The 20,145-nt window shown below is 49.2% G+C and overlaps 1 protein-coding gene across 8 annotated transcripts in view; it reads left to right on the top strand.

Moving 5' to 3' along the window:
* The window catches only part of HNF1B (HNF1 homeobox B), a 57,860-nt gene that overhangs the window by 16,276 nt on the left and 21,439 nt on the right, over positions 1-20,145 (top strand). For all 8 annotated transcript variants that reach the window (XM_084750519.1, XM_084750522.1, XM_084750518.1 and 5 more), the window contains one exon: positions 18,287-18,447. In XM_084750519.1, coding sequence (XP_084606645.1) covers positions 18,287-18,447 — 161 coding nt within the window. The remainder of the gene's footprint in view (positions 1-18,286; positions 18,448-20,145) is intronic.

A 20,145-nucleotide genomic window follows, 5' to 3' on the forward strand; every position in this document is an offset into this window, starting at 1 on the left:
GAAAGAGATAATTTTTAAAACCCACAAGATGGCGATTAGACATTGACCCTGCTGATTCCTGAACCACAAATATGCATTAGGGGCTAGCTAGGTCCTGACAATATAAATTGGGATGTAGCTCAGTGATTGAGTGTGTGCCTTGCCAGCATCTCTAAACTTAAAAGAAAGAGGGAGGAAAAGGAAAGTGTTGTTACCTCAGGGAGCTCCGTGGTCTTTTCTAGGGAGAGGAGATGCTACAGCTATCTCAGGAGGATTCTTCTGGGACACTGGATATTTTCAGTGGCTGATTAGGCTTTCATTTTCACTCAAGACCCCTCAAGCAGTCATTGACCCACGCCCCAGGGACTGGATTCTCTGGGTGTAATTTTGAACCTCAGTTCTAAGCAGACAGGTGATGTGTGTGACTAATTCACGTAAGTTCTGAGTTTCCTATGCGTCAAGTGGATCCTGGGTGAGCTCCGGGATTAAGTGGGTGGACCTGTAAATACCACCTTTCCCAACCAACCACAGTGAGATCACGCCTGTCACCTCGGTGTTGCTGGGGATAAACAGGGGGCAGTGGGAGCAAGGCCAGGCAAAAGGAACCTGCTTTCCGTTAGTTTCACCTACTTGGACGTTATTCCTAAGAAGCAGTGAGACACGTTCTCATCCCAGGACTGACAAAGGAGTGACTACTGTGCTCTGTCCCTAGATGCCCTCCTCAGGCTGCCAAGATGGCTCTTAGAACTGTCTCCAGGCCTAGGCAGGCAGAAGTACTCAAGAAAGGCTTTGGGCTATAGACCCTCACTGTACCCCCAGAGCCCTCTTCTTGAAGAGTTGAGCCTCCTTGTCTATGTAAGCCCCTCCCCCCCCAATCCCATGCCAAAAGCATTGCTGACTTGGAACCTAAAACTTGAAACACTCAGCGTCAATACTGGTTATCTGTGTCCATCTGTCTGTCATCTGTTCATCTGTTTATCTATCTATCTATCTATCTATCTATCTATCTATCTATCTATCATGCCCTGCTTACTCTCTCTTGCTCGCTCTTCTTGTGCATATTTGTGTATGCACACATGTGTGTATATGTACCCACATATGTATGGGCACACACACTCATACTCCTGTGTGTGTGTGTGTGTGTGTGTGTGTGTGTGATGCCTAAGCCACTAGGTTAAATATTCCTGCAAGCCACTAAGGATGGAGTGCAAAGGAGGCTCAGAGGAAGTAGGTTGAGGTCCAGTGCCTTTCTCGATGGGGTCCTTTACTCGAACCCAGGGCTCCCTGATTTGATTATTCTGGCTAGCTATTGTACTCTGAGGATGCCCTGTGTTCATCTCCCAAGGCGCCAGAATCATAGACAGACCCTTTTTGCCTGCCCAGCATTTACTTAGGTGCTAGAGCTCTGAACTCTGGTCCTTATGCTTACATAGCAAGCTCTTTTATTCTCTGAACTCTAAAGCCGAGCTGGGGAGGGGCAAGACCTCCAGGTTGAAGCTCCCTGCCCTACACCGTCTCTTCTCCATGCTCCAGCCCGTGAGCTAGGCGGTCTGGCTGCACCAGAGAGAGAGATCTTCCCCCAGAGCCCTCTTCCTGGAAAGCTGAGCCTCCTTTTCCTATGTAAGCCCCTTCCTTCCCCCTGCCATGCTTACTGCACGCACCCCACTTGCCCACGATGACCACAGGGTGACCCTGCTCCTGGAATGTCCCACACAATAGGGATGGCAGGGGGAGCACTTTGCCTCTGTCAGCGGCAGGGTGGTTGTTACAAGGTACCCTACAAACACACTCAGCAGAATCAGCTGTTTTCGGCCTTGCCCCTCTATGCCTTTACAATCACACACACCAGCATGCAGCCAGGGGTTGTCACGGCTTTGTCTCTCTTATGCATGCTTAATTGACAATTAAGCTGGAGCTTTGAACCAGCCTGGCTGCTGCTACTGGGCCTTCATCTTTCCACTGAGTGTCACAGGGGCACCCTTTGTCCCTTCTTCTTGGGGGCCTAAAGTGACTGTAGCAGGGCTACGGGCAGCCATTTATCTTCAGACTAGAAGGCCTTTATCCGTTGGCCTCCCTATTCCAGCTCTGGCCAGCAGGAGCTGTCCCTGGTTATAGGGCCCCCGTGACAACCCATTCTGGGGCCATTGAGCAGGCCCGGAGTGATGGCCTCTAACTCCATTCTGGAGCTGAATCAAGGGAAAGGCCCCAAAAGGTCAGAGGGCAGGGCTGTGCCAGGAAGAGGAGCTGGTTGGAGACTGGTGCTTGTATTGATTGGCTCAGAGGAGGAGGAGGAAGTTGTTGTGGGACGGGAGCTGGGCTAGCCTTGGCCCAAGGCTGGTATCTGTGGCCTGATCTGGGTGGCCTTGCTCTTTGTACACCTTGCTTCAGCCTAAGTCACCTGGCTACCTCCTAAGGAGACAAGGGAGGGGACACAAGGTTCCCATCAGCCTTTTCTCTCCCACACATGTCCTCACTCTCAAATGATCTTTTCAGAAGGAAACGAGGACTTGTTCTTCAGCAAAGTCAGTGAGTCACAGAAAAGAGAAGACACTTCCCTGGGATAAGTTTTGGGCCTCTGGGGCCACAGCCTAAAAGGACATATTGTTTCTGTGGCTGCTGCTTTGCCCTGTCATTGAACACTATCCCCCCCCAACCCCCCCAACTCCCCCCCACCCCCCGCTGCTTTCCCAGCCCAGCAGTCCTGACTTCCCCTGTCATATGTCAGAACTTGATTCGGTTTTGGTTTTGGTTTTGTTTTTCGAGACAGGGTTTCTCTGTGTAGCCTTGGCTGTCCTGGACTCGCTTTGTAGACCAGGCTGGCCTCGAACTCACAGCGATCCACCTGCCTCTGCATATCAAGTGCTGGGATTACAGGCGTGCGCCACCACGCCCGGCCTGTGTGTCAGAACTTGAAAACAGAGTCCTGCTTCCTCCTCCTCCCTTAGCCTACGTGGCGCTGCGTGCCCAGTGGCTGCAGGAATCTAACCTTGCGGCTTCCAACCAAGCAGACTCATTCCTGGCCAGGGTGGAGGATGACCTGTATAAATGCACATCTCCACAGCACAGGAATATATTGTACCCAGGGACACCACCTACATGCCCAGGAGCAAGGCAGAGACTGAAGAAGGGAAGTTACGGCATTCTTTGCTGATTCAGCACTTCCCTGGTACCAACCCCCTGGACTGGGCACCTCTGTGCTTCCTCTCTCATTTAACGTTCCCCAAAACCTAGGAGGATGAGTGCTGTCGGTATTGGCATCCCCATTTGTCAACTAAGGGAAGTTAAGATGTTTAGAATCTGAGTAATTTGTCCAAGTTCATAGAGTTAGTCAGCAGTGGGACAGGTTTCCACCTGTAATACTCTGTCCATCTGCCTTTGTTTGTTCTATGCAGTCATTAAAACATGAGAACTCACACACTCACACACACTCTCTCTTGTCTCTCTGTCTCTCTCTCTGCCTCTCTGTCTCTGTCTCTCTGTCTGTCTCTGTGTCTCCCTGTCTCTGTCTCTGTCTCTCTGTCTGTCTCTGTGTCTCTGTCTCTGTCTCTCTCTCTCTCACATACACACACACACACACACATTGAAGTGGGGGGACATGCTTCCTTCTGCTGTCCCCATCTGAATGACAGAGGTGACGTAAAGAGGAGAAGACGACTCCGAGCCCACCTAGTTCTCTGTTTCTTCCTCAGCTGCTGCCCCTGAGCAAGGTGAATTCTTTGGAAAGAAACGAAGCCCTCTCTAGCCCAAGCCCATCCCTATCTGAGTGGGGATTTGAACTGCCCTTGCATTCAGCCCTGTCTGGGGCACTAAAAGCTTTAACAACTTAATGGGGCCTGTGAGACAAGGGTTAGGCACCTCAGCTCACCTCTGGGAGCTCCACCCCCTCCCTGGGCAGCAGACAAGAGGAGGGGGTTTATGAGGGCAGCTGTAAAAAACAAAAAAAAATATTCATCTCAGCAGCAAGGTTCCCAGAGTAAATGCGCCAGCCCTATTGTCCCTTCCTCGGGGAGACAAAACTGCCTGGGATGCTGGCTTGCTCTAGCGGTTCAGAAGTGGACAGGCTCCAGGGTTCGGCTTCTTAGGGGACTTAATCTGACTGTCATTTTATCTCCTGAATTTGGAGGTTATTTTATCTTGTGGGTACCTCCCCATCAACTCCCACTAGATTGGAGAAGACAGTCCGGATATTAATGAGATTAAGAGGTCTCGTCTTTAAGGCATTCATTCTGCTGCCAGCCCCCTAGGAGGCCAGCCCTGGCCTGCATACAAAGACACTGGGCAGGGCTGGTGGGCCCTGGCCTCAGCACAAAGGGACCCCCAGCTGATAGAGAACTCCTATCACCTGAGGCAGCCCACTGGCTATGCCTAATCCCTCTGAAGGCTCCTTAGAGGATTTCTAGTCCCCTCTGAAGAGGAAGGAAGCTGCCAGGCAGCGTGGAGTCCAGCCTGTGGGTTTATGGGAGAAGTGCTCTTGGGATCTGTTTGTAGACTGTTTGATGGGAGGTAACAAACCTGGAGAGAATGAAGCTCTAGAGGGCCAGGGAGAGGCAGAGGTCTGGGCAAGAGCCTTTGAAGCCACCTGCTTAGTAGAAGGTACAAGAGCTGGCCTTGTGCCTCTACCCACTTTTCAACAGGAAGTGAAAACACAAATGAGGAAGCAAGGGGGCAAGCCTGCATATATGTGTGTGTGTGTGTGTGTGTACATCTACACACATAATATGCATACATACATATGAACATATATGTGTGCATTTTATATATAATATTTGTATTATATTAATAGAGTTATAACATATCTTGAAAATAAAGTCAAATGACACATTCACTCCTACTTCTCAGCCTGGGCTATTCTAGGACAGAGTCAGGTAAATGTTTCACTGAAGAGCCAAAAAGTGACTAGTTTAGGCGGTCCCAGTCACAGCCGTTCAGCCCTGCCTCGGTGGCACAGGTGCAGCCATAGACTGTGCAGACACAAATGTATGGCTGTCTCCCTTACGTATGGGATCTGAAATTTGAATTTATATGCGTACATACACATGTACATACACACACATAGACTTCTTAGTTCACACATTATATGAAAGCAGGCTGCTTGGTTGATCAAAACTCTCAAATACTGCCCAGCCCTATTACGTTAGACTCTCTAGGGAGTTAGGCCAAGCATCAGCGGTTATTAAAACTCTCCAGGTGAGCTCGGTAGGCCACTGTGAGTTGAGAACTAACTCTAAAGCTTCTCCATGTTAAAGAGAAGTCTCATTACCTGGGTGTGTGTCAACACGCATATTCTGGTTAGGGGTTGAGGGGCGGAAGGGGAGCCTGAGTTTCTGTATTTTGGTGCTGGCCAAGGAGATGGCTGGCTCAGGGGCCTCACTGCTAGGAGCGAGCGAGCAGCTTGGAACAACTCCATTAGCAGCCCCCTGTCCCTCAACCCTCCTTTGACTGACCACCAACAGTCCCACGTAACACGTCTTTGTAGAGTTCTTCTAAACCCAGTGGGCATGACAGTAGAACCATGGGGCGTGGCGGGAACCTCAGTTCCAACACCGCCTTAATCATTGCTTTCTGTGTGATGCCTGGAAAGCTTCTGGGACCAGAGCCTCTGTTCCTCAGTGGCCAGTGGATGCAACCACTTGTGCAACAAGCTGGAGGAGGAAATAGTATGATGCATATGTACCCGGGGAAAGCCCCCAGAGATAGCAGCAGGCTCTCCTAAATGATGCCTAGTGTTAGTCCCCGCAGAGGCTAGCGTGTGTTGTGTGTTATTTGGCAGAGGGTTTGTTTGCTGCTATTATTTCTGTTGTGTCTTCTCTTGTGAGGGGTTCCGTTAGTTCCCTGCAGCTATTGGAGGTCTCATTCCATCTTGATTTTTAGAGAATTTGGGTACTTCCAACTAGATGCTCACCTTGGTGTGTGCAGTAGACTTGGGCTGGCTTCTTGTCACTTAGCGGGTGTAAAGTAGTTTCTCATCTTCCCCTGGACCGCTCAGTGACATCCATAAGGGGTATTCAGTGTCATAGGCATTTCGTACCAATGAGAAGAGGCTGTGACATGCATAGCCTGATGCTGGGATAAGGGACCAGGTCCACACGTCAGGAGGTCAGAGGCAGCAGGTGACCAAGAGCTTCCCTGTACCTAGCAGGGTATTTTTCCTCCTTTAATGAAAGTAGGTATAAGAGCCCCCATTTGTATGTATTCCTTGTATCTAATCGGGCCATGGAAGCTGCCAACTAGAGGGATGGTGGTGCTTTCCTGGTGGAAGGGGCGTCTGAGAAACTTGCTGCCCTTTGTTCTGAGAAGGGGAGCTGACTCCCACTTCAGCCAGAGGGAACGCAAAAAAGGGAGGGTAGACTCTAGCGTGCAGTGAACACAGGGAGCCCCAAAGCTCCTGGGAAGTCACTTTACTCACCTTGGGCACCTGCTTACTTTTACCCTGTGCCCCGACCCTCCACAGTAGCACAGTGGGTAGCAACAGCCACTACGGGAGGCCTCATCAGGGAAGACTTTATCCTTCTAATTGTCTGAGGACATCAAGAGCAAAGTTTCCTGCGTAGCACATCTGGATGTTGGTGGCACATCTTAGAGATGGGCTTGGGCACTTACTGCCTTTTTCCAAGAGGAGTCTATGTAACGTGGGGTGCTGAGAGGTTTGCTGCTTACGGATAGCTGTTCCTTAGGACCACACTGAGAAAGATGTTCCCGGAAGCAAAGCACTCAAAACGGTTCATCTGAACTGTGGCTCTGTCACCACTTAGCAGTGTATTCTCAAATAAGTGCTTTAGGTTCTTTGGCCCAGTCGGGGTCCTAATATCTAATAGGGCTGTTGGGAGGCTTAAAAGCGATAACATATGCCCCAAGTCATGCTATTGCTTAGCAAGGAAGATTCACCACCCTCCCAAGGATGGGCTCTGGGTCTCCTTGGGTTCTTTGGTCATCATTTGTGCCAACCAGAACCATGTAACCAAAGCACAGGCAAAATCTGGTATTCTCCAGTCTCCCTCCTAAAGCACATTAGAGCCATATGGGGAGCTCATTAAAACTAGACATGGTAGCCCCACACACCCCTATAGGATCAAAATTGCTGATGTGCAGTATTATGTGGGTGTAGAACACATTACAAGACGCGTCCCAGGACATGCACGGCCAGGGGTTGCCCGTCACTCCGCTAGACAGAGCAGAAACATTTCTGGGGTTGACGAGGATCCAGCAGGTTCTTTGCTTGGTTGGGAACAGAGGGGCAGCTGGGGGTCGGGGGGCCCTGGACTAGGATTCAGGAGCAACACTGGACAAATCGTTAAGCTTACTGAGGATTACGGACCTGTCATTACTTGGGGACTGCGTGCTGCTTCCAGCCTTGAGGCTTTCCCCCCCTAGGCCCACCCACCCTTACCCCCACCCCTGGACTCTGCTGCTCAAGTACAGAGAGAGGTTTGCCATCCTGGTACTTCATTGTTAAGCTCATCATCTGTCTCCCTCCCTCGCTTACCCCGCCCCTCCCTCACTCCATCCCTGTTTCAGGACCTCTTCGATGTTAGAAGCCTTCCACCTTTATTAGGGACCATTAGGGCTTTACAGCATCAGCAGATTGGGTGGGGCCAGTCACAATAAACAGATTTATACTGGGTATAAACAAGGCGCCTATAACTGCCAGAGGTTCACACTTCCGGGGCTTTTGAGTGGCACTCTGCATGCCCGTGCCTTGGAACCTTGTCCATGGCAGGATGCCTCTTCTTGCTGGGTGGTTGCCAGATGGGCTCTGATGGCTGTGATGCCTGATGGAGTGCTTGTGGGGCAAGGGCAGAAACTCTCCCAACACCACCTGCGGTTTGCATAGTGAGTGCAAGGAAGTGCTTCGTTGATCTCTAGGTATTTTACAGATGGGCACAGAGACTGCCTGTGTAGCCTATGGTCTTTCTTATCTAGAATGCTACTCCAGGGCTTCCCTTGCATCCCTCCCTGTCAAAGAAAAACACAGCCGGCTCTGCCTTGCTCCCATGTTGAAGGGAGCCCTCCTGTCTAAGCACCTGCCTTACAGAGTGGTAAGACCCTGAGCTGAGCCATAGCCAAGCCATCACTGTCTCTCCTGCAAGACCTGGCACTGTGGTAGCCACCCTCCTTAACTGTGGAACGAACATATCTGTTCTAGAGAGGTTCCTGACCAAGTGCTTATGGCATCTGATACTCTGCACTATAAGTTTGTTATTCCATTTTTATAGTTAAACCGAGAATAGCATTCATTTTTCTATGACATCTGTAAATATCATTTGAAGCCCACCTTCCCTTTTCCGCAAGCAACGTCCTGGTGTGCAATCTCTTATCTCAAGTTTACAGTTCACAAAATAGTGCCACCATTACCAGAAACTTCTCAAAGAGCACAGCCTGGCTTTCTCTCTAATGTTCTCCTAGCTTGATGTCTACTGATTTAGACCACTCACTTAGTCCAGATGTATTAGTTTAGTTTCATGGTCTGCTGATTTAGATCGTTTTACAATCTCTTTCTAAGCAACATTCCTTAGACAAGAAGAGTGTGACACTGGGTCTTTCTGAGTTTCCACTGAGAGACCTGCAGTCCAGACTCTACATCTCAGCTGCCTGAAGAGACAGAAGAAATTTTGCTGGACTCTGAGCATCTCTGATGGTGTTCCCCAAACACTCACCTGGTGCTCCTGTTCTCCTGGCAGACTAGAAGTCAGTCATCATCCACCTGCCAAAGGCTCAGTGCCGGATACCTGCTGCTTCCTGGATCCAACATCCACTCATAAGCCTGCTGGGTGATTAGCAGCGATCTATCATGCTGATGCTGATGCTGATGCTGATGATAGTGATGATGATGGTGATGATGCTGATGGAGCTGTCCCAGTGGTAGTGATGAAGAGGCTTGGGTTTGACCAGGCAAACCCCCATAAGGAGGCAGCTCTAACACTCATCAAGGCCTTAAAGGATCTTGTCCCTGGGTATCCCCTCCCAGTGGGGGGGGGGGGACTGCATATGAATAAGTCACAGTGGAAAACCTCTCTTTTTTTAAGGCAACTTTATTAGCCCTTCAGTCACAATACAGATGTCTGTTTATAGGTCCTCACTTTGTGTGCACACCCAGTGGCTCAGTATTCTGATGGCTTTATGGCCTTCCTCCCATTGCTGAGCCCACTAGGAGCATCACCATTCTCCTTGTCAGCCAAGCCCGGGAGCCTTTGTTGCAGCCCATATTACCCATGCCTGCAAAGGCAACTTCTTAGAAAACTCAGGACCCCAGGAGCCAGACTGCCATAGGACACTGTCTGCCCCCACAGGCATTAGACTAATGATGCCCATCATTAACCCTTCTTAGGCTCTTAGTTTGATTTCTTCTTCTTCTTTTTCTTTTTCTTCTTCTTCTTCTTCTTCTTCTTCTTCTTCTTCTTCTTCTTCTTCCTCTTCTTCTTCTTCTTTTTAAAGCATGTTTAAGTTACTTGTATTGCCTCAGTAAATGCCCATTAACCAATCCTTTTCCTTAACTCAAAAATCCGCCCAGCGGACCACAGACTGGCTTCTAACTTGCTAGGTATAAACGTAGGCAACTCCCATATAGCTCTACAGGGGCACTGAGTCTTCCTTGCCAAGCGGTAAGATGACCTGGGATATGTGTTACCACTTTTTTTTTCTGTCAATGTCACTTTTTAATCTTTTTTATTATAATTTATTCACATTACGTCCCAATTGCTACCCCCTTGCTTGTATCTTCCCATCCACCCTCCCTCCCTCTTCTGCCCTGTTCCCCTCCCCTAGACCTCTGACATGTGGGGTCCTCCTCCCCCACCATCTGACCACAGCCTATCAAGTCTCGTGTGCATAGCCTACATCCCCTTCCTCTGTGCTCCCACAGGGCCTTTCTGCCAAGGGGGTATTATCACTTTTAACCCTCACTTTAAAAGCACTCAGACTTACATTAATGAAAGCACTTGCTCTGTCCCCTTAGAGGGTCCCAGACCAGATGCTATGCTTGAGCAGAAAAACTAGAGAATGAAATGCACCTTCAATCCCAGCACTCGGGAGGCAGAGGCAAGCCAATCTCTGAGAGTTCGAAGCCAGTCTGGTTTACAAAGTGAGTCCAGGACAGCCAGGGGTATGCAGGAGAAACCTTGTCTCAAAAGAAACAAACAAAAAGACTAGAGAATAAATGAGTCCCCTACCTCTCAATGCCACTATCCATTTCAGTACAGGGTGAGATCTCAGGTGCAGATGAGCCTGCTGCATCTTCCCACACAGCCTTCCACACTCTTCTCTGATGCCTCCTAACATGAAGTAGCTCAAACCCCCCAGGAACGTTTCCTCCATTTTGACTGTGTTTTAATTCCTTCTTCCCTTTCCTTTTTCATCCTTAAAAGGAATGTATCTCTCCTCACTACAGAAACAGAGGACTTAGAGGATATACATACACTTCAGTGGTTTCTAATGGAGCCCTCAGTCACTGGGCTGTTCTTTCTCATTGGCTCACTGCACAAATCCTGCGGTACCTGGCACAGGCCAGGCTCCATATAAAAGCCGCTTGGGCAGGGAGGGGGACACTGGAAAGATGGCTCAGCGGTTGAGAGCACCAGCTGCTCTTCCAGAGGTCCTGAGAGTTCAATTCTCAGCAACCGCATGGTACCTCATAACCACCTGGCATGGAGTCTGATTCCCTCTTCTGGTGTGCATGCAGACAGAGCACTCACATAACAAAATAAATATATTCTTTCTTAAAAGTTGCTGAGGAGACGACAGCCTGCCTCAGGGTGCGTACATTCTCATGAGAGATGCAGCCAAGACACAAGGCTGAAAACCAATACAACTGTTTGAAACTATCTGTGGGTCACGATAAAGTGGCTTACCGTATCAGAAGTCCATTTGGGGGTTACAGAAAAGGGGGGAAAGGGGTCAGCTTCAGAATGTCAGGCTTGCCGGGTGACCCTTGGCAAGAGGTATTTGAAACCACTTGTCCACTGTGTCACATGGGTACCTACAACCCACTGAAGAAACCCCATATAAATCTTCACCTGGGTGAGGCCTGCCAGAGTTGACCAATGCCAGGGAGGCTCTTTTGGCTGCGGCTCCAGGCTGAAGTGATCTTACAAACCACCTGATGTTTGCTTGTAGAAAACAGCTCTCAGAAAACAGGCAAGGACATGAGGGCATACCTACCAAGGCCAACCCTGAGGAAGGCAGGAGATAGGGAGTCCGTCCCTCCTCCCTCCTTGCCTGTAGCTTTCTGTTTGAAGGCACCATGTACATCAGCACCTACCCTCCGCTGCTTTCTTTTCTTTCTTCCTCTCGCTGCTGCTTGCATTTACTTTGATTTTTATAAGAAAACCAGTGTGTGGGCTTCACTGAAGTGTCCTCCAATGCTTTCCCCCCTTGAGTGGAGAATGTTTGCCATCCTCCCAGGCATGTCTGTGTCTCTTCTGTAATGAAAGGCGCTCCCACCTGAGGCCCTTTTGGATCTAGAACTGAGACCACCCTAGTGTTTAAACTGCTTTCCTTTTGCATCAGGTTTTTTGTTGTTGTTGTTGTTTGTTTGTTTGTTTGTTTTTCCTTCCTAGGCTTTCAGACTTTCAATCTCCTAAACCCCATGCAAACACAGGTCTTTTATCCTTAGGGAGAAATAGTATTCAGAATGGCAAAAGCCCTACGCTTCCCTCGGAGAAACTGAGGCAGCCGTGCTAACTCGTTTGGAAGCTTTGGTTTCTCGAGTCCCCGACTTGGAGCTAAGGAATTGTTCACATTCTTTTAATGACAAATGAGTATCTGAGAAATCCACCAGGCTGCTGTCTCTCTGCCTCTGTCCTCAGTAAAAGTGACTTAGTGGAGGGAGGAGGGAGGGCATGAGGACGCAGAGCTGAACCACTAACTTAATGCATCCCCTCTCCTCTTCCCAGTGCAGGACTGGGAATGCAGATCTGTCTGCTTGTGGTTTCTGGACACGAGGGCTTCACTTTGGAAGCGCTTTCTCTTTTGCATGCTCCCTCCTACCCGAGCTCAGCTCCCTAGTTTTCAGACCCAATGGGTTTGGGCTGTGCTCTGCATGAGGTTAGGAACACAGAGAAAGAATGTGACAGAGCCCTGGCCAGTTGAGTAATGTTTACTCTGTTGGTGGCTGGGGCACTCACTTGAGCTGGCACAGGTCCACCAACTGGAAGAACATTCCTGCATTATCACAAAGAGGAGCTGGTTTCCAAACGAAGTGTCAGGGGTGAAGGCATCCCCCCTGCCCAGGTTCTGGGTACAGCTTAGAGTTCCCAGTAAAGGGAGCCCCTCAAGTTTCAGTGCCAAAGGCCATGGGAGGGACAAGCCGAGCCCATATTACTGAAGAGTCCCCACTCTCCCCTCTCTCTCCTTATCCAAGAGAAATTCCAGTCCCGACTTCCTGGTTGGCATCGCTCTTCTGTTCACGCAGCATTCTGTCCCTCTCTTACGTTATTTTATTGATCTAGCGTCTATCACCAGAGGAAGGAAATCTATATGTCCATTTTACAGAGGAGGGGGAGGGGAGGTCAAAGCCTCGAGAGTTGACTGATGCAGAATTACAATGGACTTCAAGGGGAGACAGACAGACAGACAGAGACAGTTTTAAATGTCTAGGGACTGGTGTTTTGTTGGTTCCCAGATTTGAAGTCTTTGGTGTTCTTTGAGGGTCTTCAGTGGGCTACGTAGTCAGGGCTCTACAAGCCATAGGTGGAAGCCCCTGAAACAGATTTCTGACACCCGAGCACTTCTTCTCTGGAGTCTTCCTGTAAGGAAGTCACGTCTTTGAACACACGAGGCACAGCAATCTTCTATAAACTATAAAAACACCACATGTACCTAAGTGACAAGAGCAGTCATGGGGCTGTTGGGTAAATCACACCATCAGTGACACTTTTTTTTTTTTTTTTTTTTTTTGGTTTTTTCAGATAGGGTCTCTCTGTGTAGCCTTGGCTGTCCTAGACTCAATTTGTAGACCAGGCTGGCCTTGAACTCACATCGATCCACCAGCCTCTGCCTCCCAAGTGCTGGGATTAAAGGCATGCACCACCATGCCTGGCCCCAGTGACACATTTTTAAGACGATAAGCCTTCCATCAAAAACATTAGCAAGAGCCTCCAGCTGCTAGCCAGCTACAAGGATCATAAGCGTCATCTGACAATAAATGCGGCACTTGAGCTTGGGAGGGCCCTGGAGCTCGCCTAAGGAAGTAGGTGTCCGAAGGATTGCAGGTCATTCTTGTGAGGTGGTGGCCAGCCAATTGTCTGCAATCAGAAGGGATTGATTCCTGATGGGCAGGCATGTGGCATATAGCACTTCGAGTGACCAAGGCGGCTGGCTGATGTTCAGGAGGTGTGCGTGCATGCCTAAGGCTGTTTCTTATATTCCGAGGGACCCCAATCAGCTTCGTGCAAATGTCTGCATTCATCTATTGCTTCTCAAACGTGGCATTTGTGTGGCTTCCCGGCAGTCCCCTTAGTCATAAACCTGCAACAGATTTACACTTTCATTCAGAGCTGACTATACTTTCTCTTTCTGCTTGTTCCTTGATGGGGGCATGGATCCTCAAAGCAGCCGAGGCCCCATTCCTTCATTCTGTAAATAGGCACAATGCCAGGTGCTCCGTGAGCCTGAGGAAGCAACAATGAGTAAGGCATCTCCTCCTTTGAGAGGGAGAGAAAAGTAAACACATCAGAGAACAGGGAGGCCGGCTCCTGAGGCTGGGTCTAGAGCAGCAGTTCTCAACCTGTGGGTCATGACCCTTTGTGGGGGGGGGGGAAATCAAATGATCCTTTCCCAGGGGGGTCACATATCAGATATCCACATTATGATTTATAACAGTAGCAAAATTACAATGATGAGGTAGTAATGAAAATAATTTTATGGTTGGGGGTTGAGAGCCACTGGTGTAGAGCCTTTGAAGAGTAAAGGACAGAATCCTTAAGTAACAGGGATAAAGAACATCTTTCCTACAGATGCTATAGGGAAGAGAGCTGTCCAAATGGGAGGAAGCAGCAAGGCAAGGCAGAGAGTCAATGGCAGAGCCATCAGATCTGAAGTGACCGCATGGAATGTGATGAGAGATGTGGTATCTTAAATAAGGCAGAGTGCAGATGCAGGGCGCACGCGCGCGCGCACACACACACACACACACACACACACACACACACACACACACACACACCCTGCCCCCGCTCCCTGTTCTGTCAGTCACAGGTATTTGGGCTCCTTCAGAAAGCAGCAAGGGGTCATCAGAAGTTTCTGAGCAGAGAGACCAGAGAGATAAGTCTGTGAAGGACTTGCCTCAGCAGCCTGAGGACCTGAGTTTGGTCCCCAGTGACCATCCCTGGCCCCATGCAAAAGCTGGTGATACAGTTTTGTAATCCCAGTGCTGGGGAAGCAGAGACAGAGGCAGATTCCTGGAGCTTGCTGGCTGGCTCTCCTAGCATACTTCATGTGTTCCAGGCTAGTAAGAAACCATCGCAGAAAAAAGGATAATTATGGGGTGGTGCCTGAGGACGGACAGACAGACAGACAGACAGACAGACAGACAGACAGACACACACACACACACACACACACACACACACACACACACACACACATATCCTAGGGGTACAGCTGGGTGAAGATCACCCTAGAAATGAGTACTGACATAGGAAGGTAAGGCCAGGGTTGCTGTCTCTTGGGACCAAATATTTCCTTCTGTCCTTTTGGCACTTCTAGCCAGCCTTTCTGCATGGAAACCAGGTGACTTGTCTGTTCCGTAGGTTGCTGGAAACTCAGCAATAACCCGAGGCCCATGATACCCAGGGAACAATGGCATCCAACACCTAGCGGAAGTCTCTAGATTTGCACTGTGATGCCTTGACTGCTGGATCTGCTTTCTGTGGCTTAGAGGGTCCCTGATAGGGGCATACTTGAGCTAAGTAGTGAGTGGGGGCACATGTCCACAATCTTAGGTCTTTTGTGACAGTTTTTTGCTTGTTTGTTGGTTGGTTTTTTCAGGCTTTTGGAGACAGGGTTTCTCTGTGTAACAGTCCTGGCTATCCTGGACTCGCTTTTGTAGACCAGGCTGCCCTCGAACTCACAGTGATCCCCCTGCCTCTGCCTCCCAAGTGCTAGGATTAAAGGTGTGCACCACCATGCCCGGCTTGAGAGTTGTTTTTTTTTTTTAAGTAATTAATTAATTTTTTTAGTTGTTCACTTTACATCCCAATTGTAGCCCCCTCCCACATCACCTCCTAGCCCCCCTATCTCCTCCCCTAGTCCTCAGAAAGGGGGAGCTCTCCTCCCCTATCATCTGACTTCAGCCTATCGTGTCTCACCTGGACTGCCTGTATCCTCTTCTCTGTGGCCTGACAAGGCCACCCCAACAGAGGGAAGTGATCAATGTGTTAGCACCGGAGCCCATGTCAGATGTAGCTTCTACTCTCCATATTTGGGGGACCCACAAGGAGACTGTGCTGCCTATCTACTACATTTGACCAGAGGGTCTAGGTCCTCACCATGCATGGGCCTTGGTTGGTGCATCCATCTCTGAAGCATCAGCCCCACCCCCCCACCCAGATTTGTTGGCTCTATTGGTCTTCTGGTGGAGCTCCTGTCCCTTCCAGGTCCTTCTGTCTCCCAACTCTTCCATAAGACTCCCTGTGCTCCACCCCAGAGTTTGGCCGTGAGTCTCAGCATCTGCTTCAATCCCCTGCTGGGTGGAGCCTTTCAGAGGACTTCTGTGGTAGGCTGTCATCCTGTTCCTTCTCTTCAACTTCTTAGGAGTGTCTATTCTATTTGCCCTTCTGAATGGTAATTAAGCATTCCTCCTTGTTATTTAGCTTCTTTAGGTCTTTGTATTCTAGTGTGGTTATTCTGTATTATGTGGCTAATATCTGCTTATAAGTGAGTATACCTTGTGTGTCTTTCTGGGTCTGGGTTACTTCATCAGGATGGTCTTTTTTTAGTTCCATCCATTTGCCTGAAAATTTCAAGATTTCCTTGTTTCTAATAGCTGAGTAGTATTCCGTTGTGTAAATGTACCGCAGTTTCTTTATCTATTCTTCAGTTGAGAGACATCTAGGTTGTTTCCAGATTCTGGCTATTATGAATAAAGCTGCTATGAACATAAGCTGAGCAAATATCCTTATTGTATAGTGGAGTATCTTTTGGGTATATGCCCAGGACGGGGAGATACTTGGAGCAACTCTTATGTGCCCACATGGCCTGAGTACCTGCACGGTGACCTAAGGGGTAGACAGATATTGTTAACAATAAGGAACCTGAAGCCCAAGGGAGGCTAATGACCTCCCAGGCATATATGGCTATGGCATGGCAGAGTCAGGATTTACACCCAGCTCACCTGGCTCCAGAGCCTACACATTTTGCTTTCTTCATCCATTTGCAATTTCAAGTACTCTTCTGAATTCATGAACTATACGAAGACCTGGGCCCTAATTTCTCTAATATAAGAGCATCTATCTATTCCTGGTATCTGGCCTGTGGGCAGTCTCATAATATCTGTCCATTCCTGTCCCTACTCTCGGAAGATAACTCTAGGGACTGTTCCATCCATGAGAGGAGCATCAGTGGGAAGGGAAAAAAAAATGGACCCAGACCTTACAAGCTTTCTACCTGGTTGCCTGCCACACTGTGCTGATGACAGTCCCCTCCACACAGTGTCCCCTCCTCCTGCTTATGGATAAGGAAGCTGGAACTCACCCAGTAGACATAGATAGATGGTAAAGCTGTGATCAAATCTCAGCCAGAGAGCCTTTGTTTTTTTTTTTTTGTTTTGTTTTGTTTTTTGTTTTGTTTTTGTTTTTCAAGATAAGATTTCTCTGTGTAACCTTGGCTGTCCTGGACTCACTTTGTAGACCAGGCTGACCTCGAACTCACAGCAGTCCACCTGCCTCTGCCTCCCTGAGTGCTGGGATTAAAGGCGTGCACCATCACGTCTGGCTCCAGCCAGGGATCTTAAAGGGAAGTTCAGAGACCTGACCGTGATTAGCACAGATGCTAGAATACAACCAAGTTCTTTGGGGGAAAGAAAAAGGCTGCAAGCTGCAGCCACTTTTGGGGTGTGCTGCAGGAGGCTCTGGACTCTTACCATACTCCCCTTGTGAAGGATATTACCCTGGATATCCTTAGTTAATTATTTTTAAATAAATAATCATGTAGCCCGTGGTAGGGGAGAAAGCTCCCTGTGACCCATATTTGATCATCAGAAGGCTGGCCCTTTTCCTTCAGCCAAATTAAATAGGCTAAGTCCAGAGACTGTTTGACTTGAGACCCAATCGATGGTGGGGACAGGCTGGGAGGTGAGCACACACCTGGCTCCCAGGGTTATCGCCGCCGGTCTCTCAGGAGCAGGGCATCTTGGGGAGGTAAATAGCTGGCCAGAGAGTCAAAACATGCAGGCAGAATAGGAGTGGAGTCCAGATGCTTCGGAAAAAGGAAAGAGCGGAAGGGTGGCAGCCAGGCCAGGCCCCCTGCCAGGATGCTTCCCCGACAGTGCATCAATCAGCTGCCAGAGCAGAACCCTCTAGAAACTGCTCTCTACCGGAACAGATTCCATCTGTGCTTGGAATCTGACCTGAGGAGTCCTAGCATTCAAGAATCTTCACATCCGTGTCTTAAGGCCTATCCTACTCCCTGGCAAGCATCCTTACCTTCAGTCCCGGGGGTATTCGGCATCATGCTGGGAGCTGGAGAGAGTTGCCTCCCATCCTCAAATAGCCCTGGAGAGACAGCAGTCTCTCTGTTTCATAAGAGCAGGTAGAGGTGCAGAACCAAGGCACGATTTAAACCTGTCTGTTCATAAGCCCCAAAGCTTTCCCATTGCCCCTTGTACTGATTGGAGATCTGTTTCGCCCTTGATGGGTCCGTCTGCCTCTGTCTTCAGAGAGACTCATGCCTTCAGAAGGTTCAACTCCTCCTCCTGCTTTCCACCCATCCAGCCTTTCCATTCCAAGATGACTGAATGGCTGGCTATCAAGCGCTAAAACACTGGCAGTATCACAAAGAACAAAGCGAAATTGATCAAAGTGTCTCAGCCATTACAGGCTAAGGCTCCCAACCCAAAAGACAAAACGTTATATTTTTATATGATATTTATACGTAATCTTATATTGTACCATCGCAGTACAGGCCACGCCACCCTCACCCAAGGGGAAGATGGCTGATAGATCTTGTGAGTGGACGTGGAGGAGAAAACAATTTTGTTTTCTTGTCACCCACCATTGAAAACAAGGGGCACCGAGTCAGTGTTCGGGAAGGGGAGGGGGTAACACTAATGTCTGGTAACACTAATGTCTCCTACTGGGTTCATGTTGTTTTGCAGGAGTGCGCTACAGCCAGCAAGGAAACAATGAGGTCACTTCCTCTTCAACAATCAGTCACCATGGCAACAGTGCCATGGTGACCAGCCAGTCGGTTTTACAGCAAGTCTCCCCAGCCAGCCTGGACCCAGGCCACAGTCTCCTCTCACCTGATGGTAAAATGGTGAGTACACCTGGGCCATTGTAGCACTGGAGCTGATAAGATAAGAGACCTAAACAAACACAACTTCTCACAAGGCCTGCCTCAAACAATGAACCATTGTAGCCCCACAGGGAAAAATGGGGGCCCGTCCAGAGCAGGAACGGAAAGGTAGGCTGCTGACCCAGCCTTTGGCGGGTAGAAGAGGTATTCAGTTTGAACCCAGCCAATAAATCTGACAAGAGTTCTGCTCTCATTTTATTGATTGAATGCCTCGTAAAGAAGCAAGCAGGGTGGGACGCTGTTTGTTTTGGGGGCTGCCAATGACATTTGTGTTGATAAAATGTTCATTCATCCTTCCCCGCCAAGGCCTCCAAAACCAGATTTAAAAAAAAAAAAACAACAACAAAAAGCCAGAGAGCACCTCACTTTGAAACACACCCCCTACCACCCCCACTACCTCCGACTTCTTTGCTCCTGATGAGGACAGTGTTAGGCTTGTAATTATGGCAGATGTGACTCCTGAGCTGGGAGAAAGGCCGGATGGCAGGTGCAGTGGGGTGGTGCCTGACATAAGAAACAGTGACTTCAGGAGCACAGTTACCAGCTCTCAAATCTCAGCTCTAGCACTTCATAATGGCACAGCCTTGGGCAAATTACAGAACTAATTTGCTTCTCTTTTCCTCGTCTATAAAACGGGAGTGGGGGGGGGGAGGCAGTTATCAGCAGGGTTGTTGCGGAAGTGTGATAGCACGTATGAAAACACTTGGCACAGTAAAAATTTTCACGAATGGTGGTGCCGGTCCTTCAGTGTCAATGTCATTTTCAATGAAATTTTCCGTACATCTAATCACAGTCCCACAACGAATGAACCCTTATCCTGCGCATTAAGGCTCATTTGAATTTTCAAGGTTCTGATTCTTTTCTTTTTTTTTAAATACGTTTGACTTTTATTGAATTTGTGCTTTGACCGCTTCATATATGTACATTCTGATTTCCGTCACACGCACCCCGAAAACACACCCCCTCTCTGAACCTCCCTTTGCATCTATCTTCCCGCCACCATCCGAGACCCATCCCCCGATTCGTGTCTTTGGCAACACCAGGACACGGGACAGGGCTTCGGAGACAACAGGAGTGTTACAGCACCAACCGTGAGGGTAGGAAATGGAAAACTTTATTCTCTAGGTCAGGCTCCGCTTCATGGGAGGGAGGAGCTGAGGGTTCCTGACTAAAGGGGTCTGACCCCCCACCCCGCCCCCACCGGTGGCCGGTGGCCATGGCTGGCGGGGAGCAGCGGGGGTGGGGGTGGGGTTGGGTGCTGGAGTGCGGCTGGGAGCATTTGCCATTTTAGACCTTGACGTGGGTGCTGTGTAGGCAACACAGGAGAAGTGAGTCACAGGTGACCAAGTCTCCGGTTTCTCTGAAGAAAAACAACACGTAGGTCTTGAGGGGAGCCCTGGTCTGGACAGCTCCGGTTTCAGGAGACCTGAGCTGGCCTCCCTAGTGGGAGTCTTCGTAAACAAAAGTGTTGGGGCAACTAGGTGGGGAGCATGTCAGGGCCCTCCTGTGCTCTTCCCCACCCCCTAGAGAGACTCTTCTTCCCTGACAGCACTTTGTGCCCACTGCCTTGTCTGAGGCATTTGTAAGTCTTTATGGTTTCTTTTCTTCCTGGTTTTTTTTTTTAACCTTTACTTTTATTTTATGTGAATGGATGTTCTA

This window comes from Acomys minous, assembly GCF_964271855.1.
Source record: "Acomys minous genome assembly, chromosome: 12".
In the NCBI taxonomy this organism is placed as follows: Eukaryota; Metazoa; Chordata; class Mammalia; order Rodentia; family Muridae; genus Acomys; species Acomys minous.